This window comes from Camelina sativa, chromosome 10, assembly GCF_030686135.1.
Source record: "Camelina sativa cultivar CO46 ecotype springtype chromosome 10, ASM3068613v1".
Lineage (NCBI taxonomy): Eukaryota > Viridiplantae > Streptophyta > Magnoliopsida > Brassicales > Brassicaceae > Camelina > Camelina sativa.
In genome coordinates, this window is record NC_141889.1 from 19,991,246 (window position 1) to 20,015,929 (window position 24,684).

Here is a 24,684-nt window from a genome sequence, read left to right on the forward strand (position 1 = left end):
AAGCTAAATATAACCAAAAGAAGCTGATCTTGAAAAGCTTCGTCTTTTTCTGATCTTCATAAAGGTTTGGGCAGAAACTGTTAAACTATTGACTAAACGATTATAAACCAAAAAGAGATCATAATCTGTTGTAGGACACATATTCCTAACCTCCTTTCATAACCAATAATCATTTTCCAGGAACCAAAAAGTCACAACAGAATTTGAAGAGTGAAACTGCCTTTTCTTTGGAGGTTTATGGAATTCTCTTAATCAACACCCACAAACTTTTGTTTTTGATTTCCATAAGTAACCTTCAGATCTAAACGCAAAATTTTGCGCTTTGATGATTCACTAACCTCAAAACATCTTGGAATCTTGGGATTGATTTCTTCTTCAAAACTTGGAGTAATATTAGAATCTGTTGAAGATTGTTGCATCCCTAAGGCTGATTGAGGGAAGAATCGAAGCCTATCTGTGATTCCAAAACGGATTCTAACTCAGATGAAAGCTATTTAAAAAGTAGTATCTCCAGGTAAACTACTTCACCCAAAGATTGAGCTATTCTCCATAGGGAAGATGAATTCCACGAAACTGAACCCAAAGATCAATGGTTGTAAGGAAGTCAAAATTAGGAAAGTCTTCCCATCGTTGAGAAGTGACAGACCATTTGTTAAAGATCCTTGGTTCTCTTTGTTATACTGAGAATTAATCAATTTCAGATTGAAATACAAATTGAACATAAGTACCATTTAAAACTCTTCCATGGACTCGAGAAGCTAATCCCCAAGTTCTTGGTAATGAGTCAACAACAACATGAAGACTCTGCAAAGTAGGATTGAGAGGAAGAGCTATCAAACTGAGTCTGTTTTTAGCTATAGCCTCAACATAGGCCGTGTGAGGTATAAAGAGATATGGATCATCTTTGCCTAAACCATCAACCATGATTCAAGGGAAAGCAAAGTTTAAAAGGTAGAAGGTTTGGTTTGAAAAAAATACACAAATGAAAGAGGTTATTTTTATAAGATTAAAGAGAGAGAGAAAATGATATAAAAAGATGAAGGATTTAGAAAGTCAAGCATGATTGCATATAAGATAGGAAAATATCTACTGCAGTAAAAACATAAAGTCATGATGAAAAGAAAAGGGATAAGAATGGTTTACGTGGGAGGAAAGAAAAAAAAACTTCGTTATTAAATCTAGATTTTAAGCTAGCCAACAAAATTAATCATTCTACTTCAAAAGAATTAAATTGAATAATGTTTGTTGAACCAAAATCGACAAAAAAGCAACAGTAATGGAGATCAAACCTTCTAACTCGAAAGATGAATTAGACTCCGGACAAAGCTCTAATTATTTTTTCTCTCAGAATGAAAGAGAGATTTTAACGAGAAAAGAGAACCTTGTACTACATAAGGCTGAAATCAGTTACCTTGGATCACACTGTAAGCAATGAGGAATGCACTTTTATTTAATTCATTATTTGCTCACTCTATAACAATAATTATCTTCAATAATGTAGATGTAAAAAAAATTCATAAAATACACTCCATTATTTTCGGATGTATCTATCCATATGTTGTTGCATATGTTTTTTTGGTCCAGTAAACAGATGATATGTGTAAAGATTGCACCCTCTTTTTTTTCAAACCGTTGAAATGATCCACAACTTGTGAATCCACATCATTTTTTCCATTTCTCAACACCCTCATTGCATCAATTAAGCATTTGAATTTTATTTTCAACAACCCATTGTAAGACTATCAACAATGGTTTTAAGATTCAACACCCTCCACATCATATCTCTCTCTTCCACATCTTCTTCTCTCTCTTCCACCTAATTATTCAATATCCACTAAAATTTTACATCATACAATGGTTTGTTTAATAAAATTCAACACCCTACCTCACCCCTTTTTATTTCATTATTTTTAATTTCTTTTATGTTTTAGTTTTTCCAATTACGTATTTATAACGACTATCGCTTAAATTTTAATTAACGTAATTAAGAGTTAATTAGTTTTTATTTTTAGTTTTATTTAAAATTTTTTGTTCTTAATTAAGAAAATATAAATAGTAAAAAAAATAGAGAGAGTCATTATTAAAACAAATAAAATTACGAAAAACTTCAAATGCAATACAATACAATAAGAAAAACACAATACAATACAATAAGAAGCACACAATACAACCAATAAACACACATAATTAGTACAATAGACTCAACTCAAACACTTAAAAATCATTTTAATCATGAGACATTCCAAACCTTGCAATTCTTGATGCACACTTGAATCACGCAATTCAGATCTAGCACGTACATGATTTGCAAATGCAGGTAGCACCTCGGTCGAGAATGGCTGTGGTGTACATGTACTTGTACTAGACCCACTTGCTTCAGATTGATCATAATCGTTCCACCGTTGAATATATGTATCACGTTCATCCTCAACAATCATATTATGCAACATGATACATGAACTCATAATGATAGGTAGGTCATCTATGTCCCACATGCAAGCTTGTCCTTCCGACATCCCTCTTGAACTTCTGCAAATAACTTGTTTGGCTCACTTTGAGGAAGCCTAATCAATTTGACAAAAGTAGGATAAGAATGATATATACCGTCAGCTGGATAGTATGCCATATTATACAGACGTTGGTTCACCAAGAAGTTAACTCTTGGAGTATTTCCCTGTTCAACATCATCAAACACCCGTGAACGATCTAGAACGTTTATATCGTTCAATGTCCCTGGACATCCAAAAAAGGCATGCCAGATCCATAGATCATGTGATGCGACTGCTTCAAGAATAACAGTGGTTGTTCCCTTATCACCCCGAGTAAATTGTCCTTCCCACGCTGTAGGACAATTTTTCCATTCCCAGTGCATGCAATCAATACTCCCAATCATCCCTGGGAATCCTCGCATTTCACTAACATGCAAAATTCTCTGGAGGTCCTCTTGAGTTGGGGCTCTTAGATACTCTTTCTCGTAAAATTGTATGATTCCCTTACAGAATCGACGCAAGCACTCCAGATCTGTAGTACCTCCAATTTTGATGTACTCATCCACCGCATCGGCCGCCACACCATATGCTGTCATTTGCATGGTTGTGGTACATTTTGCTTATGGAGATATACCTTCTTTATTGGTTGCGTCAAATCGCTGGGTGAAGTAGTCGTCACTATTTGATAGGTCCCCAACGATGCGAAGGAAAAGATGTTTTCGCATTTGGAATCACCGACGAAACATTGTATCGTCGTATGTAGGTGCATTGGCAAAGTAGTCGTCAACCAGTCTTTGATTTGCCGCTACATGATCTCTCTTGAAGTATCTTCTCTTCATGCGAGGTGGGAAGTCTTCCTCTATTTTCTTTCGGCGCTCACTAAAATAGTTGAGGATATACCTATCTTCAATTTCAGACTGCCTTTTGTAAGTTTCGATATCAAAAGGAAATTTTGAAGGATCCATTGAGATTTCTTTAGTGAGATGAGATTTGTGGTATTGGTACATAAATGGAAGAATGAGTCCCCATTTATAAGAAAATGGAGCCAACAGATTGAGTGGCTGGAGGATAAGATTTTGGCATTAAAAGCCTAATTTCACGGATTACATGATGAAAAAGTCACGGGCACTCAACATCATTATTGAATCAAGTTGGGTGGGTGGAGGATAAGATCCTGACATTAAAAGCCAAAATTCATAGATTACATTGACGAAAAAGTCACAGGCACTCGACATCATTATTGAATCAAGTTGAGTGGGTGGAGGATAAGGTTCTGACATTAAAAGCCAAAATTCACGGATTACATTGACGAAAAAGTCACGGGAACTCGACAACATTATTGAATTAAGTTGAGTGGATGGAGGATACGATTCTAACATTAAAAGCCGAAATTCATGGATTACATTGACGAAATTATGAAAGCAGGAACATACAACAAACATTATTAAAGGAGAAATCGACAAACATTATTAAAGGAGAAAGCGACAAACAGACATTAATAAAGCATGGAGTGACATGATAGAGACAAGCATGGAGTGACATGATGCAGATAGCCACTTGTTACTACAATTATTCTCCAAATAATTCGTAGCTCAACTTCTGCATTAGCTTTCTCTCCTTGTCATTGAGACAGTTCTTTTCACTTAACTTCATCCACATCTTAGTATTCACAGCCCTAGTCTTTTCTTTCATCACTATGTTTGACTCCTCTTGCTTTCGAATTGCCTCCTCTTGCATCATGGATATATTGTCCAAGCGTTTCAACTCTTGCTCCTTGAGTTTTTTGTATACATTAAACTCTTCATTGACCACTTCCAAGACTGTTCCCTTACCTTTCTTTTTAGCTTTCTTAGCTGCATCCCTCCCCATTGGACGAGCACTGGATCCTACAGAGTTGGAGTCACTAGCATCACTGTCGTGAATTCTCTTAGATCCACTGCTTCTAGAGCCAGTATTTCCTCCTACCTTACTACAATTGCGTGGTTGATAACGAACATCGATCCATTGTTTCATTAAATTGAAATTACCATTACCACCATCTGTATATATTTCATGCGCTTTCGCCATTACATCTTGCTTCGACCACCCGCTTTGTTGCATACGCTTAGCATTATCGTAAGTGCCAATCCATTTTCCCAGTTTTGTGTTCACGTAGTTGTAGCGATTTCTACATGTAGTTGCACTACGTGGAGGATAAATGAGCAAAACTCATTACAATACTCAGCAATTTTATCCCAAAATGATTCGCTCTTTTGGTTTCTGCCAACAATGCTGTCTGTTCCATATTTGATCCACCCACTCAGTAGCACCAAGTTTTGCTCAGTGGTCCATTTGGAGCTTTTCCGGGGGCCAGATGTTGAATGGTCGATGCTTGGAGTAGATTGATTAACATCACTTGTACCACCAAGACCCATTTGCATTGAAAATTCGGGAAATTCAGTTGCTCCCGAGTCCGGAACAATTTCATTACCCACCGGAGTAGCAGAATAATGGGGTGGTTGAGATGGATATGACATCCCTGAGCCATAGTATGGATGATAGTTTGGAACAGCCTACGACATGAAGAAACTTGGTCGAAAACCATAATTTGGCATATTTGGAGGTTGGTTGGAATTTTGATTTTGATATGGATAATTGTTGGGATTTGTGTAGTTAAAAGGGTTATTAGAAGAATTTTGGGTGTTAGAAGAGTTATTGTTTGGATCCATTTTTTCAGAGAAGACTGAAAAAGATAAAACCAAGAATTTATGAGAAGTTAAATAGAAAATTATTGTGAAGAAGATGGTTTTTTTTTCTGTGTCCAAATCTAATTAAACATGTCTCTATTTATAGAATATGAAAAATGATGAATTTTGGTATAATTTTTTATTTTTTTAAAATGTAATATCATAAAAATAATTATCTTCAATAATGTAGATGTAAAAAAAAAACCAAATAAATATACTGCATTATTTTCAATAATGTATATCAACAATCAGAGATGTTTTTGCTGCTGGCTATAATACAAGACTGGAGAGTACATTTAGAGAAATCTGGTTCAAATAGAGGTGCTTCTCCCATAGCTCAAAGTGTTCATGATCATGCTTTAGTGCATTCTTATGTAGCCATTGGTTTCCCCACTTGGCTACATGAACTCTTTAATGATGATAGACTCTCCTCCTCTCTTTAAACTTTAGTTTCTTTCTCTCTTAGTGGCTAAAGCTATTAGAGCATATTTTTTGGAGGTTCAAGTTGATTTTGTTAAATCACTTTTACCTTAGTAACTTTTGATCAGTTTACAAAGTTACTTATTGTAATCCTTTCACTTATGAATGAAAAAACCAGATGACAAAAAAAAATAAAAAATAAATACTGTATTATTTTCGGATGTATCTATCTATATGTTATTGTGCAAATTTTGTTTGATCCAGTAAACACATGACACGTGTAAAGATTGCACCCTTACTTTTTTTTCAACCCGTTAAAATAATTCAACATTTGTGAATCCACGTCATTTTTTCCATTTCTTAACATGCCCATTGCATCAATTAAGGAGTTGAATTTTATCTTCAACAACCCCATTGTAAGTGGTCTAGACAACAGTCTAACAAGGTATCGATTTTTTAGCTAATAATAATTACTATTGTTCTTTCCATCTTTACAAGCATTTCACTATTTCAATATCATTCGAATACAAATTTGTTTTTTATTACATTTGTTCTAGTCAACACAAAGCATGACCTTTACACAAGTCTCGTAAAAATAAACAAACAATTTCTCTTTAGGCGATATATGAAAGATCGCAATTCTTATTTTTTCCTTTTTGTCTTTTCTTGCAAGAAACAATCTAAGTCGCTCAACAACTCCAAATTAGAATGTCTAAGAGATTTAGGCAATTGATATATAATCCAAACAACATGAAGATAATACATGAAACCAATAGAACAAAAAAAAGCTTGAATATCAATCAATATATATACAACAAAAATTAAACTAAAATTACATCCGAAAACGTGATTTATGTACAAATGTTATTGCAAAGCCTCCCTATATTTGACCATTACAACATTTGAATTAGGTTCCTCCGATATCCAATGAAATCCATGAAACCTCTCTAATCACACATCAAACATCATTTGTGACTCTCTTCGAAACAATCAAACAAAAACGACACAATCAAATGAATGGGAAGGAACTATTAGTTTATATATTCCCTTAAATGGGAGAATCAATATCAGACACGGTCGAAGAGAACGATGCGAGGGTAGAAATAGAGGAAGAGGACGAAAGCGACTGGAGGTTAGAGGAAGAAGAAGATGGGGCGAGATGCAGAGCCAAACTGTTTCCTTCACTCCAAGAACGTTGGATTGGGAACACAACGATCTCAGACCTTCCGTGACGACAAGGGGTCGATGAACCTCCACCGTGAAGCGCGCAGCCGCAATTCTTGTGGTATGGACGTCGCTGGATGGACGAGTTGCAGCTAGAGATGCAACCTTCGAAGATGTTGCGGAATATTCCGTCCATGGATCCGGCAGCCATCACGACAGTATCTTCTTGGTCTTTTGTTACGAAGGAGATATTTTAAAAATTTCCCCGACGTGAGTGAACGCGTTTGGATCGTTGACGAAGAGAGTTTTTTTTTTGTTGTTGTTGCCAAAAGATGAATTCTGATTTTTGGGGTTACTAGAGATTCTTTTTTTATAGCCATGCAGAAATAGTGGTTAAAGCGCCAAGAGGTGGCGATTGTACGTGAGAAGCGTGTGAATTGTGTGTTATTGCTCTCTTTTCGGGATCTTTTGACCAAACCACCTCTTCTTCTTCTTCTTTTTCTTTTTCTTTTGGAAGAACATTTTTCTCTATAAGAGAATTGTAGTAGGTAACCAAAATATAGGTGTAGTTTAAGTAGCTAGATCGACAAAAAAAGAAAAATAATCGGACAATCAATTTTCTAATTTGGGAAATGTACACGATGAAACGATCTTTGTTTGGTTTGGTTTCTTTTCTTATGAAGAATTTCCCTAACAGTTTACATAAAAAATAATATTTAACTTCGAGCCTTTTTAATTTTTTTGGAATAAATAATTGATGCAGTACTCATGCCATCTTTTTGCTCTAAAGCATATATTTTTTTACTGAAATATATAATATACAGAAATATGTAAATAATTTAACATATTCTTTATATATTAACTAGATGATACATGTTTCCATGCACTTGTTTTATTCATACGAGACGTTTTTATAAGCTTTTATAATTGTTTCTTCGTATGTATGTGGAGTATATTCTAAAGGTATAGAAAATTCTTCTGTACGCTATATTCGATTTTGTTGATGTGACTAATATGTTGCTTAAGTGAAGTCTCTTTACGAAAATCTAATTAGTCTCAAGATACTGTACTCTCTTGCAATTGCCATTATTTGAAACGTAAACTTTTGGTAGCTTTGGTTACCACTCTTCTTGTTTACCTTAGAATTTCTTGAAATCTAGCTCTAGCTTACAGTTCTTGATTTCATAGGTGTATTGCTGAATTTTTTATCTTTGTAAGATCGTCAACCTTATGTTTCTTCATTGCTTATAACCTTGTACGTATTATAAGTTCTATGTGATGTTCACATGTAAAGTACTAGGATGACTAGAAGTCTATGTAATAAAGTGTTCGAATTTCTTAAATAGTGACTTATGAAGCCTTGCATGGTCTTAAATCAGTGTCTTGGTTTAATATAAAACAGTCTTTTGTTCTCTGGTGAGAGATATTATGACTTCTTTAGATCATTTTTTTTTTTTTTTGCTTAGAATGTAAATATCAATATCATATAAAATGTAAAGTCGAGGTATTACAAGAGAGTAAGAACCTAGAGATTAAAGTAATCTTGGCAAAAAAGAAATAAAAACAAGATTACAATATGGAAGCACCGAAACAATCTGATCATCAACCAAGTCTCAATACCTCCGCACATACTTTTCAATATCATTTATAAGGAGGTCAAAAACATCATCTCAGCTCGACAGCACCGGAAGCGCTTCAGAAATCTGATGCAGCGATAGATTTAAAGAACTCTCTTAGAGTTTTCCCAATCTTATAATTTTGTTTTTATTCTTTTTGCCAAGGTTCAAGACCTGTTAGCTTTCCATTTTCAAATGTAAAAGCAAAACTTTTCATTTTAATTGATATTAACATTCTTAGCAAAAAAAAAGATTACAATATATTCTGAGTTCGGAAAACGAAACTCATCGTATCCACAAGAGCATGAGGTTGCGAAACCGCTTCAGATGTTTCCTCAAGGTTATGGTGTTGCGGATATCACGGTCAATCTTCTTGAAGATGATCGAAGGAGAGACTGACTGTGAGTTGTGGTAAACATTGTTCTGTTGCTTCCAGGTGACGACTGTGACTTCTTTAGATCATGTATGGGGAATATTTTATTAACACAATATTATTTTACAATTTCCATTCCCCAACTTTCGTCTTTAGAGCACAGCCATTTCGGTTAATCTTTAACCATGTCTCCAAGAGTATCTCCATCAAAAAATGTAATGAAAGTATCTTAAAACATATTTTATTCTTAATTTTGAATAAAAGTGAAATTAAGAACTTTTTAAGAAACTTTAATATTTCATAGGTCCATTGAAGGTTTTTAAATTTGAGATTCTTAAAAATATTTTTCTTTGTATTTGTAAGTGTGACATTTACCAAACAGTTCTTGTCAATTTAATGATGCAAATATCCGAAAGACTAAGAAAGATTGTGAGATAGTAACCAATCTGAAGCAAAAAGAATAAAAAGAAGGAACTCACCTCCAATAGACTCCAAATTGTATCGAGAAGAGCAAATTAGAGAGCTGGGATGATGAGTAAAGCATACACGATCTGTGCCATGTTTCTTATGGTATGTAATCTTGAGCTGTCAATGTTTTTATGCAAACATTATTGCTTGAGCCAACAGAAAATTTCATACTCCAGACAAGGATATACATGACAAGGGAACGAGAGAGGCAAGCAACCATCAACTAATCAAATCCAAATCAGCAAATTACATGACAAGGATATACAAGACATATAAAAGTTTTCACCTAAAACAATAATCTCCAGAAGTTTGTAACATAAGAAGAGGAAAAAAGCCAATACCTCGACGATGAAGCTGCTTGGAATGAATAAAATCCAAACACTCATTAATTTTGTTAGTCTCAAACTTGACAAAATGAAGTCTCCCACCAAGAACAGGATAGCTTCTCAAGTTGCCATTGGTTATACCCAATCTCTCCTTGATCGTCTTCTTACGCTTATCATCATCATTCGAGTAGTCCTCATGCCATGTATGCTTTACATTCAGCATTAACATCGAAATTTCCAAAAATCAAGATGGTCAATTACAATGAATCAAAGGTAAGATTTTTTTTTTTTTGTGATTAGAGAGAGAGCTAAAACAAGAGCTAAATGAGAGATATCATCAGACTGATTAGGCAACAAAATAGTGGGATCTCTCTCCTTGAGATTGCCCTGGATTTGAGCTTTGCTAAGATCGGATCACCAACAACTTCCTAATTCCCAAACACACCACAAAGAACCCCTTCCTCCTTCGATTTCCCAAACCAAGCAAAACCTCACCCAAAATAAAATTGCGATCGGATTGATGAACCGAGATCATCGATGGTGTCTCTTACGGTGGAGATGTGATGCCGTCGGTAAAATCCACTTTCAAACTGAATCACCGACTGAACTATCAATTCTATCGTTTTGTTGTTTTACGTGGAAATAGATACGAAAGTCAATCAATGGAGAGAGACGAGAGAGAGAGAATTAACAAAAATAAAAAATAAAAGGAAAATTTATTTTTATCCCACCCAATCAGAAACTGACACATCCAAATTTCTAAACATATCAAAAATATCTTAGGTATAACTAAATCTTACAAAAAAAAATTAAATTTAATCACACGTAATACTTTAGCAAGTCTTAAAGCAACTGCTTAAAGCCTTTGATGGAGATATTCTAGGTTTTTTAATAACAAAATGAATAAAAATTTAAAGTTTTAATCTCGATAATCCGAGACCTGTGTCTCTGCCCAGACAACAAATATATCTAACAGATACCTAGAGACACTCAACGTGTCAATAATCCATTGGTTTCGTTATGTTTTGGTTTTTTTTTTCCCCTTTTTCTTCACTTGCTCTTCTCTCTCTCGATAGTCGACGATACAAACAAGGAACAAACATAGATTTCTGCTTTGTGAATCGATTTATCAAAATCAATTCCTAGATTTCGTATAATCAAAATCGACGAGAACAAACCAATCGACGTTCTGATCAGAAATTGCAGCCTAAGGTACTGTAGGCGACAATGTTGTGATTTTCTCTAGATCAGGTAAGACCCAATCCCCATTGTTGTCTTGAAGACCTTTTCTAGACTTGTTGTGTCATTAAGAAAACAATCAAACAAGTAAATCATTGGGTTAGGGAAGGCAAGGATGGAAGCTCGCATCTCAGGGAACAAGAGAACCCATGGTGCCTCCATATAACGTATTGATCACTGGCTCAACGAAAGGTTTCATGTCAATTTACTCGGCTGTGTTAATCTTCACAAATTCGTTTAATTTAGAAGGGGGAAAAACATATCTTTTGAGTTCACGGAAGTGTAATCATCTCATTGTGAGTTGTGTTTGGTTGTAAATGGTGTTCAGGTATAGGATATGCATTAGCTAGAGAGTTTTTGAAAGCAGGCGACAATGTTGGGATTTGCTCTAGATCAGGTAAGAACCCATTCCCCATTGTTGTCTTGAAGACCTTTTCTAGACATGTGTTCGGTGATCAATAGGCAATGAATATGATGTTGACTCAATCTCGAGGTGGTCATATCTTCAATATTGATGGGGCTTGGAAATTCATTGAAGTTTCTTGTGTTAGAAGATCTTTCTTAGGCTCTCCTGTATGTAATATCTAATGGTCTTTCTTTCTTTTTTTTTTTACTAAAATGTTTGACAGGTTTGCTGCATATGGCGCAACTAAACGAAGTGTTGTTCACTTGACAAAGTCATTACAGGTATGCCAAAGTAAAGATACTATGTGATGAATTCCTCTGTTTTTTTCACCTCTCGTTATATGACTTTTCCAGTTGTTTCCGTCTTTTATAGGCAGAGTTGCAGACAAATAGGCAGATGCAAGATGTTAAAAATGTGGTGGTGCACAATCTCTACGACCATGTGGGTGTAGCCGAGCTGGTAAGCTACAAGACCGGACGTGGTAAGAAGTAGCCATTGATGACGTGGTAAGAAGTAGCCGGATGATGGAAGTAGCCATTGAGAAGTAGACCGGACGAGAAACCAACACAATCACCCCCATGTATAAGAAATATGGTGAAGAGAGCTTTGCAAACTGCAGGATTTGGCATCGGAGAGAGCTTTTGCTGATTTGTTATCTGCAACTCAGTTCTCCACTTAGTGATCATCAACTTCCTAAGGTGTTTCACTCTCCTATCTACAACTAGCTTTTGTGTGTTCAGTACTGGAGCTTTTAGGTGTCACTTGGAATCAAAACTCTAGTTTGAGATTTTTTTGTTTCTTGTTGTCAAAGAATCAAAAATGTAATATATTTGTGTTCCTTTATTCTTAAGACATTCATATGTAAAAGATGACCAATGGAGCAGAAAAAAATAAATAAAAGTTAGTGGGAGGTTTTAGATAAAATTATTATTAATTAATATTTAAGACACCAATTAGAGGAGACCGATGGGCATGCTCTTAGGCCATCATTAATGGGAGAACACCAAGGGTGTTCTTAGCCCAAAAAAATTATAAAGATAATGAATAGTGGTTTAGAACACTTTTTTTAGTTCTTGATGTAAACTGATCTAAGCCCAGTTCTTATTTGACGTGGCTTCATGTGATTGGACGAGATTTTATGGAAAAAAAAAATATTTCATTTATATAAGGAAGCAATTTAAATGTTAATTTATAAGTTTTTATAATTGTAATATGTTTAAGAATATTATATTAATTTATAAGTATACAATTGCTTTTATATAAGTAAGCAATTTCAATGTTAATTTATAAGTTTTTATAATTGTAATATGTTTAAGAATATTATATTAATTTATAAGTATACAATTGCTTTTATATAAGTAAGCAATTTAAATGTTAATTTATAAGTTTTTATAATTGTAGTATGTTTAAGAATATTATATTAATTTATAAGTATACAATTGCTTTTATATAAGTAAGCAATTTAAATGTTAATTTATAAGTTTTTATAATTGTAATATGTTTAAGAATATTATATTAATTTATAAGTATATAATTGCTTTTATATAAGTAAGCAATTTAAATGTTATTTTATAAGTTTTTATAATTGTAATATGTTTAAGAATATTATTTCACTATATCTTTATTCTAAGAACACCATAATTAGTTCTCCCATTTTTTTTACCTATGATCTTAACAACTGATCTAATATTATTTTCAATATATATTTAATCTAAGAACACAAAAAAAAGTTCTCCCATTAATGATGCCCTTAGACCATCAGTGGAGTAACCCACCATAGTTAATCTCATATTAATTAATTATATAATTAATATTAAATTAAGTAAAGTAACTTTAAGAGAAACTTAAACAAAATCACCCTATTACTAGAGAACCCAAAAGAAGGTTACTCAAGCATTTAAATAATATTTTTTTTAATTTATGTTGATTAATTATCAAATTTTAATTTATATAACCCTTACAAAAGCCATACTATCCTTACAAACATCAAAAGCCATACACTCCTTACAAACATCAAAAGCCATTTAGACATAACCCTTCACATCAACAAAACATCCCAAATCCGTGACATGTTCCACAACAAGACAGCTTCTTCTCTTCACGTGACTGTCCACAACTACATTTCATGAGAAACCTGAAACAAAAGAATACAAGTAGAGTTAATCACAACAAAACATACAGACATGAGAGACATAGAATGGTGACAACATGAGAAAGACACACAAGAGTTAAACATAACAAATCAAAAGAATTGAAACCTAAATGTTTGTCAACATTTGATCTACTAGTTTGTCTCTAAGTAGCACTTCAGCGGGTGTTAGTTCACTCTTGTTAACTAAGTTGTCTAGCAATCTCATCTTGCCGTGCCTCTCTTTAGCAGCTTGTTCTTGATCCTTCATTGTAATGATCTTATCTAACCTATGGACAGAACCATCCTCAACATCAATACTAACAGTCGGTGTCTTCCCTTTGTTCTTTGTAGCTTTAACACCCGGAGGCCTCTTCTCAGATCCATCATTGCTCGTAGTAGTAGTCTCAGATGCAAGCTTAGTCCACTTGTGGTTACATTCTTCTGTGATCCATTTCTGATCGTGCTTCAGCTCCCTCCAGCAATGTCCAAGCATAAATGGCTTCTTCATGTCGTTATTGTAAAGCTCATACGCCATTCTCATCACGTCATCTTCTGATTCTCCACTTTTCCTTCTTGTACTTGCTTGTGCATAACATCCCACAAACTTGTTGACTTGGTGGTTTATCTTGTTCCACCTAGCCTTACATTGTGAAGGCCCTCTTGCGTTTGAACCGGCTGATCCATCATTTGCTTTGTAATAGTCAGCAACTCGCTTCCAGAAACTAGTTAACCGCTGCTCATTACTTACAACTGGATCCTTGCTTGTGTTCAACCAAGCACTTATGAGGTTGACATCTTCCTCTGCTGTCCACCGCTTCCTACTTCCTCTGCCGCCGTCTTCTTCAGTCTCTTCAACTGTAACCTCTATATAATCTTCAGTTTCGGTTGTTGGGCTAAAGTTAAGAGGCTGAGAAGAGAATGTTGAGCTAAAATGAGGGGGCTGAGAAGAGAATGTTGAGGTAAAGTGGGGTGGCTAAGAAGAGAATGGGTTGCTAAATTGAATAGGATGAGAGGATTGAGTAGAATGTGGAGGGTTAGGATTATCAGAAACGTTGGGATCTATTTGAGAATTCAAAAGATCAACATAATTATCCGATGACAAACGATAAGGATTTCTAGGAGACATTGTTTGTGTTTAATGAAAGCTTATGTTTAACTAAAAAAGGATTGTAGATTGAGGGTTTATATTGTTTAACAATGAGGGTTTATATTGAACTCAAGGTTAGGTTAGCTTTTTAACTGAAAGTTAGATAAAAAAAAAGTTTTTTTGAGGTAAAAGGAAAATGAGTGTTTAGTTGACAAGAGATATACTTTTTAGTATATCTCTATGAGTAGACAACTGAATCACTTTTCAGTAAATCTACTTGTGTACAAATATTCCAAAAGTTGATGTTTAAAGTTGATGTTAAAGTTGATGTTTAAAGTGTAATTATGCTTTTTATTCAAACTAGAAACAAACAAGAACAAGAACAACAATCGGGTTTCCAAAATATTTTAAACACTTGAGCAAAAAAAAAGACAGGACACGGCAAAACATCCCAAATCATACCTTTTAGCACAATTATTTATAAAAAAACGTCAAACTAGAACAAGAACTCACAGCTTTATCAAAACAGAACAAGAACAATTAATATGTAAACCGAACTAGAACAAGAACTCACAGTTAGAACAAGAACAAGAACAATCTATAACAGAAAGATTAACAAAACAGAACAAGAACAACAAAACCAACTAATTCATCCCAATCACATCATAGTCAAAACCTAACAAAAACATATGATAGGTATAGGACCATACCTTATCAATTTTGACTGTCCAACCAGTAAACCACTTCATCAACACCACTCTTCATCATTTAACCGCTATATCCAGTTCATGAGAACCTCGCAGAAAACAAGACAATTTTGTTAAACATCAATAACACAAGTCATCAAGAACATCAAAAAATTACAAGAACATACAAAGCTATAACACAAAAGCTATAACACAAAACAGGAACATAATAAGCCACTCATTCATAAAAAGCTATCAGACAATAATCATTAATTAAACCGAAACCCTAAATCATACAAACAAATTTCAAAACCAAGATTAACATCAAATTAATCTCACAATCGATGCCTAATAAGTCAAATCGATAGCAAAGATTAACAATTCTAACAAGCAATCGAATTAATACAAAACCCTAACAATTAAAGACCATACGGAGATGAATTACAGAAACACAAAAAACATAGATCAAAAGACGAACCATATCTCTCCAATTCGTTAGACGGTGGACCTCGTCGGACATCCGCCGTTGTCCCACCACTCCTCCGCCATCGTTGTCCCACCCCTGTGGAACCTTCGCCGTCGCCAAATCGTGAGAACCGAAGTGATAAACCCTAATAGGCTGGGTTACGCCAATACAATCTCCAATCACCCTCCGTTTATCCCAAAATCATCGAGATTTAGCCGGATAAATCAACGATATGATGTTAATCGGTTGGTTTTTCCGATGACTGTCGATTCGCGATTTATCTCCCACGAACGAGAGAGAGGAGAAAGAAGAGAGAGAGAGGTCGAGAAAGAATGAAAAAAATGTGAGGAAAAAAAATACCTTTTATATTTATCAGTTTACCAATCACAATATGACACGTATCGTTGCTCAAGGGGTTGCTACCAAACCTTCCTATAGAATCGATCCTCAGCGTATTGGACTCAAATATTGGTTTTATAATATAATTTTGGGCCCCAAAATGAAGAGTAACCCACTAAATTACTGGAGTAATGATGCTCTTAGTAGCTCAATTTGGTGGAACTTAAAAATACTGTATCCTTCTTCTCGCACCATTTGCTTCGCGGGGATGTACGGATTGTACTATTTGTTTCCATTTTTTTTTAACCATCCGACCAATTCTATACATTTAAAATTCAAGATTGTAAACCTAAAAATTGTTATATTTAATAAATATTAGATGAATACCCGTGTTATGCGCGAGTTTCTGGCTTACCGTTTTTAAAACAGTTTTGTTACTAATTTATTTTTTATGTAAAAGTTACCTTTGTTTTTTTTTTTAATTGTGGAAATCTTGAAAAATATAATTTTACGTTGATTGTATTAATACTTCACATACGTTTTCTCATTTTGTAATTGAATTATTAGATACATGCATGAACAACTTTGTTTTGAGAGATTTAAACATTCTATAATTCTTGTCTAAAATTTCAAAAAAAAATTCTTAAGCACAAGAAACACAGAGTTTAAATAAAGAGTTTAAAAAAACACGGAGTTTAAATCTTAAGCATTCTATAATGTTTGATCTAAGGATGCATATTTTGTAACAAAGAGTTTTTTGGTTGAATGAATTTTACATTCATTCAAAAACAAAAGCTTAAGTATTTCAGATATATTCATAGTTAAGCTTCTCAACTAAATACTAGCATGAAACACTAACATTTTCTTTTATCAAGAATTGCAGTTTGACTAACTTTTTAATATATATAATTAAGATAGACATCTTCCTTTCATGTTAGCTCTTCAATTTCTTGAATATAATTATAGAATGTGATTTTTAATAAGAATTTCATTCAGTTTCATTTTTGACAACTTCTAAATACTAGAATATGAAAACCAACATTCATGAATTTATTCAACTATTTCCTCTTTGTCTCTGTATTTTTCTAAACCAACATTCTACAGTTTTATTCAACTATCTTCCATTTGATAGTGAACAAAACCCCAATCTTCTTTATACATAAAAAAAAAAATTTTTAGGGACAAACTTTCATGTATTTCTTTACAATAATAACCAATATCTCTATCACTGCTGCAACTCTTCAAACTATTGACAAAATTGTAACGCCTAAACCATATGTCCATACATTCATAGTTTACGCCAAGAGGAAGAAGTGGCTCTTTGATTCACTACCGATGCCTTTTTGTCTTTGGTGATGCATCTATTTCTTGGGACATGTTCTAAGACTCTCTAAATTTCTTATTTAAATATTGAAACTGTTTGTGATATAAAAAAAATAAAAGACATGGAAGATGTTTCATTATCCTTTTAAATTTAGGTATGTTTACTTTTAATGAGGATAGACTAGTGACACTCTCTTCACTGCTGATGTGTCACTCAAATAGAGAAAGTTGGCCATCTTTTATAGTATAAATTTAAATTCTTAGCCAAAAATAAACACACACATAATAATTGAGTTATCGAGAAATTATGCCCTAGGTGTTGTTTATCACTCTACTCATCACCAGTTTCCAGGGGCAGATCCATGAGAATTATTAGTATGGGGCACATATCTAATAATTAATAAATATGTGGCCAAAAATTATAATATATATGTAGCAAAAAGAGTAAAAAGGTAAAATATGGAGGGATCGAGCACCCCACCATCAAATATATTTAGAGGAATACATAACCAAATGATCAAGTAGATAATTGTATTAACAACATTTAATAAATAGTGTAAGGCACGTGCCCAACCTACTCTTAACGTACATCCGCCACTGCCAGTTTTTTTTTTTTTTGGTATCCATCATCACCAGTTTTCTTTTCAAGTAATCTCTCATAAGCTCCTTTTCTTTTGTTCTTTTACATGTTTGATCTTGTTGTTTAAGGCCTATTTTGTTTGAATAAACAATGTGATATTAGAATTTTGAAATAATGGTTATATGTTAAATTATGTGAATTAAGAAATTAATGTATTACGTTTTTGGGGATTTTCAAGCGTGATAACAGGATTTTCACCCAGGGTATCAATTCCCTATGCAGTTGTAGTACAAAGGGTTATCAATCCAAATGGTTGTTTATGCTAGTAGGAAGGATGCAAAGTTGGTTTTGATCTAACAATCCTAAAATAATGGAAGAAAAGAGTGTAAACAAAGAACCACACGATCTAAGCACTTGATGCAAGCATTCGAGTACAGGATCGGGTGGGATGATCGAGTGAGCAAATGAAGTATGAACAACTCGAGGGGTTACTCGAAGCAGGTGATCGTGTACCTGTTCGGGTAATGGATTGAGTGATTAATAAAAATGCAAGTAATTAAAACACGAAAGCTTCTAAGGATGGGGTAATCGAATCCTAAGTGTTCCTAACCAGTACATATGTCTTACATGCCTCAAACAAATATTTCCTAGACAATGAATCTCTAATATTTTGTTAAAACACTATCGTGATAGAAACAATCAACCTTGATCACTCCCCTACCCAATTCTCGTTGGAGAAACATGACCAAGCAGACAATAAGAACCGATTCATTATTGTCAGTAAACCCCTTACTCATCTAATCTCTTAGGCTAAGTGAGTAAACCTCTAGCATTGGTTGATTCAAGCATTTCATCTATACCTCTCGGTGGTAAAACACCTTAGATCTAATCTCACCCTCTCAGTTTGTTGGCAGCATTAAGAACACCAACCTAGAAGGGAATCTATTTAACATACACGATCAAGCTAAGACATCCTAACCGATCAAGGACACAAAATCATCTATCCCATCCCTAGAAACTTTACTACACTACTCAGATCTCATTGCAAGAAGAACAAAAGCATAAACGAATGAAAATTGCATTGTAATAAACGGTAGAGTAGAGAAGTAAGAGTACAAGATAGAAATCTAAAGAAATGATAAAAAGTTATGAGACAAATCCTAACAAAAAAATGGAAAATGTTTTGAGTCGCTTAGTTCTCTCACAGAAGCTCTTGCTATATGGTTTTTGGGTCTGCGGCGTGCTCGTTTGCGAGGAAGAGGAGGAGGGGTTTATATATGGAAACCCCTTTGACCTAGCTTCCCAGTCCTGCCTGAGGGTCTACACGATGGGGTACACGAGGATGAGGTCGAGTTCGTCCTCGGGTAGATCTTTGGGTTGTTCTTCATGCTCTTGGATCCTCCTCGATCGTATTGGGGTTCAGACTTGTTCTTCCAGCTCGATGGCTCCTTCGGGTACATGCTCGGGTTTGTCCTTGTTTTTCCCCATTTGAGGCTCTTAAGCACTTGTTTTCACCCAAAATATGCAAATGCAAAAATGCAACACCCTAAATGGCCTAAAAGTGAATTCCTACAGTTAATGACCTAAAAATGCTAAGTTAAGGGTATGAACAATGCAAAATATGGACAAAAAAGGATGCTAAAAACATGTAAATTAGAGAGTTATCAAAGCGCATGTTCCTTCTAATGCTCAATCACTATACACACTGAATATGGTCATCCAATGACCCAAACTCCATAAACTTTGCCACTCAGCCAAGTATCACCATATGACCAAGTATACAAAAAGAAATGGAGCAAAATCCTTAGGGCATCTCTAACACTACTATATTTTAGAGTCAAAACGCAACATTTGCTCCAACCACACTCTATATTTCATTTTATAATAGAGAAAATGATAGAATTGTTCTATATTTATAGCAATTCTATTATCAACTCATTTTTTTTTACACTAGCTCTATTTTAGATCTAGAAATAGAATGATACATTGGAAAAAACGATGCTCTATTTAGAGTTACTCTATTTCAGAGACACTATATCGAAGATGATCTTAATCCTTCCAATTATACGACTTGATTTTTGTGGTACTTACTTCATTCTCGGACCTTTAATCACGTAGGACCCCTTTTGGTGATCCATATCAAACATCACATATAACCCCTCTTGCAGTTTGTTCAAATACATTATGAAATTTCAAAATTGGTAATCTTTATTAAAATTCTACTTCGAAATCATATGAAATAGAATCTATCATTTATTCTTGTGTTTATTTTTTTTATTTCGTTTAATTCCTAAAACTATACGCAACCTAGGATATGATATTTGTAGGTATTGATTCATCATTTCAGATCATGCATTGATGCATCATGTTTCTGATGTTATTTTGAAACAAACACAACAGTTTTTGGCTTGTATAGTTACCGATAATATAAAAGCTATGTACATATTTTGTAACAAATTATGATTTGTTACAAAATTGCTTTCAAATTTTTTTTTTGCACCTATACGGTGGTAGCAAAGTAATCGTTGCGTGAAATCATAGCAAATTAGCTACAAATTTGCAACAATTTCAATTGTGTCAAATTGCTTCAAATTTGTCTAAGATACATTGTAACAGATTGTTACAACTTCCCACAAACTAAGTTCTTGCTAATAGTTACGGCGACTACAATTAGATTGTAACAAATTTTCTACAAATTGCCATTAATAAAACAGTGTCAATTTGCGTCAATTTTGTTTCAATATTATTGTGACATTTAGATTAAACACCACATTCTCTTATTCCTTTATATATATATATATATAATATACATCATTTGATAATAAATTAACTTACAAAAATATTGATTCGATAGCTTTAAGGTTCTAACGGTTTTATAAACATAGGTTTGTTTTTTGTAATTTTTCTTTTGAATAACTAAAAGTTTTAAGTCCACATTTTTTCTTGATTTAATGAAAATTTTTCAAATAGATGTATTTTTAAAAATTTTCATTAAAATCTCTCGGTTAAAAATTAAAATTCATTTTCATTAATTATTTATAAGTTTTAAATAGATGCGCCTGTATTGTATTTTTCATTAATAACACAAAATATGAATCCTTTAACCATCCATGGTTCAACAGATCTCAAACAAAAAATTTGGCGACTTCGTTTGATGCAAAAATAAAAGATTTTCTCTGGCATATTGTTTCTCGTGCACTCCCTACTACTACACGCTTTAGAACTAGAGGAATGAACATAGAAGCTCTATGTCCCACATGTCGACAAGAAGATGAAACTATTCTTCATGCTATCTTCACATGTCCGTTCGCAACAATGGTTTGGCGTACCTCCAACACTCCTTTACTGAATGTCAATCAATTGGACCAAGACGCTGAAGCCAACATATCAAATATCATTATCCAATCAATCCAACAAACTACCACTACATTTGATTCTTTACTTCCATTTTGGCTCCTTTGGCGTATTTGTAAGGCTAGAAATAACTCTGTTTTAACGATTATCGTGAGGGGACTTCAAAGACAATATTACTTTCAATTGCTAAAACAAAAGAATGGATAAACATTACAAAAAATCCGGTTTTTCATGGTCATGAAAGCAAGCATACACAAATCACACAAACTACTTAGACCCCGCTCATTTTTCCAATGGTGAAGTGTAATTTTGACGCAGGTTTTGACATTGTCAACCATACAGTTACGAGTAGATGGATTGTAAAAAATTATCAAGGATAGACGCTGGTCTGGGGTGCACAGAAGTTAACTGAGGCCGAGAATTCATTGGAAGCTGAGGCAAACGCATTATTACTGGCTCTGGAACAAACATGGCAACAAGGATATGATTCTGTCATTTTCGAGGGAGACAATGAATCTTTACATAATTTGATTAATGGTACTTTAAAGAATGCTTCTCTGTCAAATCTATTGCAAGATATCAAGTATTGAACTTCAAAATACAGCATGATTAGTTTTAAACCTGTTAAACGTGTAAACAATTATGTAGCTCATACTTTAGCGAAATTTGGCTATAGAGATCAATAGTCTTATATTGAGTCTCTAATGGTATATTGAGTTACATATCCCTCTTTGTAATGACATTTTCTAAATAAATATAAGTTTTATTTGAGTTAAAAAAAAAAAAAAAAAAAAAAAAAACGCAAAATATAACTAAAACTGACGGTGCAGTAATGTGGTAATTACGATGAGTCATGGAGGGTAGTTTCGTCAAAACGTAGTTATAACATGCGTCGGTGTTGTTATTTCTACTGACGCGTCGTATTAAAAAGACTCATGCGTTCCTTCACCGATAAATTCTCACTTCTTCGCTGCCAAATCTCTCCTCCGCCGGAATAGGTGAGTTCCGATCTTTCTTTTCCCGCTTCCACAACCACTAATCTCATCATCTCTCAAACTTTTATTTTTATCTGTCTCCTTCGTCGATTTTTGTCTAGATCTGAGCTTCTCTTGTTAAAACTGTTAACCGATCCGGATCTGACAAAGGTGTTTATTTCTTTTATATGCAAATCCAGATATGAGGTCGATGGATCGAGTTGGGATCTGGGTACTTGCGATTTTGTCGGTTGTTCATTCAAGTTTTGGTTTTTACCTTCCGGGAAGCTACCCACACAAGTATGAAGTTGGTGATTACTTGAATGTGAAGGTGAATTCACTTACTTCTATCGAAACCGAAATGCCTTTTAGCTATTATAGTTTACCCTTTTGTCAACCCTCTGAGGGGATTAAGGATAGTGCTGAGAATTTAGGTGAGCTTCTTATGGGAGATCGGATTGAGAATTCTCCTTATAGGTTTAAAATGTTTAAGAATGAGAGTGAGATCTTTCTTTGTCAGACTGACAAGTTGTCTGCTGATAGTTTTAAGCTTTTGAAGAAGAGGATTGATGAGATGTATCAAGTTAATCCTATGCTTGATAATTTGCCCGCGATTAGGTATACTAAGAAAGATGGGTATGTTTTGAGGTGGACTGGGTACCCTGTTGGGATCAAGGTTCAGGATGTTTATTATGTTTTTAACCACTTGAAGTTTAAGGTTCTTGTTCATAAGTATGAAGAGGCTGCTAATGTGGCACGTGTCATGGGTACTGGGGATGCAGCTGAGGTGATTCCCACGATTGGGAAGAAAGATTCAGATGTGCCTGGGTATATGGTTGTTGGGTTTGAGGTGGTTCCTTGTAGTTTTTCTCATAATGGTGACTCTACAAAGAAGTTGAAAATGTATGAAAGATACACCACTCCGATCAAATGTGATTCGACTAGTGTATCCATGTCTGTTAAGGAAGGTCAGTCCATTGTCTTCTCGTATGAAGTTAGTTTTGAGGAGAGTGACATCAAATGGCCATCTAGGTGGGATGCGTATTTGAAGATGGAGGGTTCAAAGGTTCATTGGTTCTCAATCTTGAACTCTCTAATGGTAATCACTTTCTTGGCTGGTATCGTCCTCGTGATATTCTTGAGAACTGTTAGGCGAGATTTGACCCGCTATGAGGAGCTTGACAAGGAGGCTCAGGCTCAGATGAACGAAGAGTTATCTGGGTGGAAGCTTGTTGTGGGTGATGTTTTCCGTGCTCCATCAAACGCCTCCCTTTTGTGTGTCATGGTTGGTGACGGAGTTCAGATTCTTGGCATGGCTGTTGTAACCATTTTGTTTGCTGCTCTTGGGTTCATGTCACCGGCTTCACGTGGAACACTTATCACGGGCATGCTCTTCTTCTACATGATTCTAGGCATTGCAGCTGGTTATGTTTCTGTTCGTCTCTGGAGGACAATTGGCTGTGGCGATCACCGTGGATGGATGTCTGTTGCATGGAAAGCTGCTTGCTTTTTCCCGGGTATTGCTTTTCTGATCCTTACAACGCTCAACTTCCTTCTATGGGGTAGCCATAGTACCGGAGCCATTCCTTTCTCGCTATTTGTTATCCTCATCCTCCTGTGGTTTTGCATCTCGGTTCCTCTCACCCTTATCGGCGGTTACTTTGGAGCCAAGGCTCCACACATTGAGTTCCCAGTTCGAACCAACCAAATTCCTCGGGAGATCCCAGCTCAGAAATACCCATCGTGGCTTCTGGTTCTGGGCGCTGGAACACTTCCGTTTGGGACCCTCTTCATCGAGCTTTTCTTCATCATGTCTAGCATCTGGATGGGCCGTGTCTACTATGTCTTTGGATTCCTTTTTGTTGTAATGATCCTTCTTGTGGTAGTGTGTGCCGAGGTTTCCCTAGTGCTAACATACATGCACCTGTGTGTTGAAGACTATAAATGGTGGTGGAAATCCTTCTTTGCATCAGGATCCGTTGCAATCTACATCTTCATATACTCGATAAATTATCTAGTCTTTGACCTGAAAAGCTTGAGTGGACCAGTTTCAGCAACTCTTTATCTCGGGTACTCTCTCTTTATGGTCTTGGCAATCATGCTCGCAACAGGTACCATTGGTTTCCTCTCTTCCTTCTGGTTCGTGCACTACTTGTTTTCTTCGGTGAAACTTGACTAAGGAGGGAGGAGACCAGAGGCTTACGGTTACGGCTCAAGAGAAATTGATTAACTTTTTGGAGTGAAACGATATCGTTTAAGCAAAGGCATCAATCAAGCCATATATAATTGCTCCAACAAAAGGATGTGTAAGGGTTCATTTTGTCATACTGAAGCTTCAAATTTTTCTTTATTCGTCGTTTCTTTCATGTAGGAACAATTTATTTCCTCTTTAATTAAATTTTTGTTGTATCTTTCTATGGTAATGCCTCTGAACCTAAAAAGTGTTTATTTTTTACTTAATATTGGAAGATTAATTTTGAGTTCTTTCCGTTTTGATTACAACACGCTTACCAAGTT

At 34.8% G+C, this 24,684-nt stretch overlaps 2 protein-coding genes, 2 long non-coding RNA genes and 1 pseudogene across 6 annotated transcripts; 2 read left to right on the forward strand and 3 right to left on the reverse strand.

Moving 5' to 3' along the window:
- Positions 1-4,058: 4,058 nt before the first annotated feature.
- LOC104720464 (uncharacterized) lies at positions 4,059-5,197 on the reverse strand (annotated as a pseudogene).
- A 1,211-nt stretch (positions 5,198-6,408) lies between these two features.
- Positions 6,409-7,152, reverse strand: LOC104719235 (uncharacterized). Its single transcript, XM_010437099.3, has one exon. It carries the CDS (start codon positions 7,008-7,010, stop codon positions 6,684-6,686), a length of 327 nt encoding a protein of 108 aa, XP_010435401.1. The 5' UTR covers positions 7,011-7,152; the 3' UTR covers positions 6,409-6,683.
- Positions 7,153-8,611: 1,459 nt separating this feature from the next.
- Positions 8,612-10,256, reverse strand: LOC109127002 (uncharacterized). 2 transcript variants are annotated; one of them, XR_015569312.1, is made up of 3 exons: positions 9,598-10,256; positions 9,268-9,373; positions 8,612-8,989 (listed from the first exon to the last, which is right to left on the reverse strand). It is a non-coding gene; the product is annotated as an uncharacterized LOC109127002 (long non-coding RNA). The 2 variants fall into 2 exon arrangements; XR_002033702.2 differs by lacking the exon at positions 8,612-8,989 and having other exon boundaries at positions 9,120-9,373.
- LOC104719236 (uncharacterized) lies at positions 10,241-12,151 on the forward strand. 2 transcript variants are annotated; one of them, XR_756574.3, is made up of 5 exons: positions 10,241-10,833; positions 10,926-11,013; positions 11,150-11,218; positions 11,451-11,508; positions 11,600-12,151. It is a non-coding gene; the product is annotated as an uncharacterized LOC104719236 (long non-coding RNA). The 2 variants fall into 2 exon arrangements; XR_002033640.2 differs by having other exon boundaries at positions 10,473-10,833; positions 10,931-11,013.
- Positions 12,152-22,069: 9,918 nt separating this feature from the next.
- Positions 22,070-24,651, forward strand: LOC104719238 (transmembrane 9 superfamily member 11). Its single transcript, XM_019231197.2, has 2 exons — positions 22,070-22,191; positions 22,368-24,651. The coding sequence occupies exon 2, from the start codon at positions 22,370-22,372 to the stop codon at positions 24,344-24,346; it is 1,977 nt and encodes a 658-aa protein (XP_019086742.1). The 5' UTR covers positions 22,070-22,191; positions 22,368-22,369; the 3' UTR covers positions 24,347-24,651.
- Positions 24,652-24,684: the final 33 nt, after the last annotated feature.

What these genes read in the sequence shown, in the direction of transcription:
- LOC104719235 (XM_010437099.3), bottom strand. Translation starts at nt 7,010, where the DNA reads ATGGCTGCCGGATCCATGGACGGAATATTCCGCAACATCTTCGAAGGT.
- LOC104719238 (XM_019231197.2), top strand. Translation starts at nt 22,370, where the DNA reads ATGAGGTCGATGGATCGAGTTGGGATCTGGGTACTTGCGATTTTGTCG.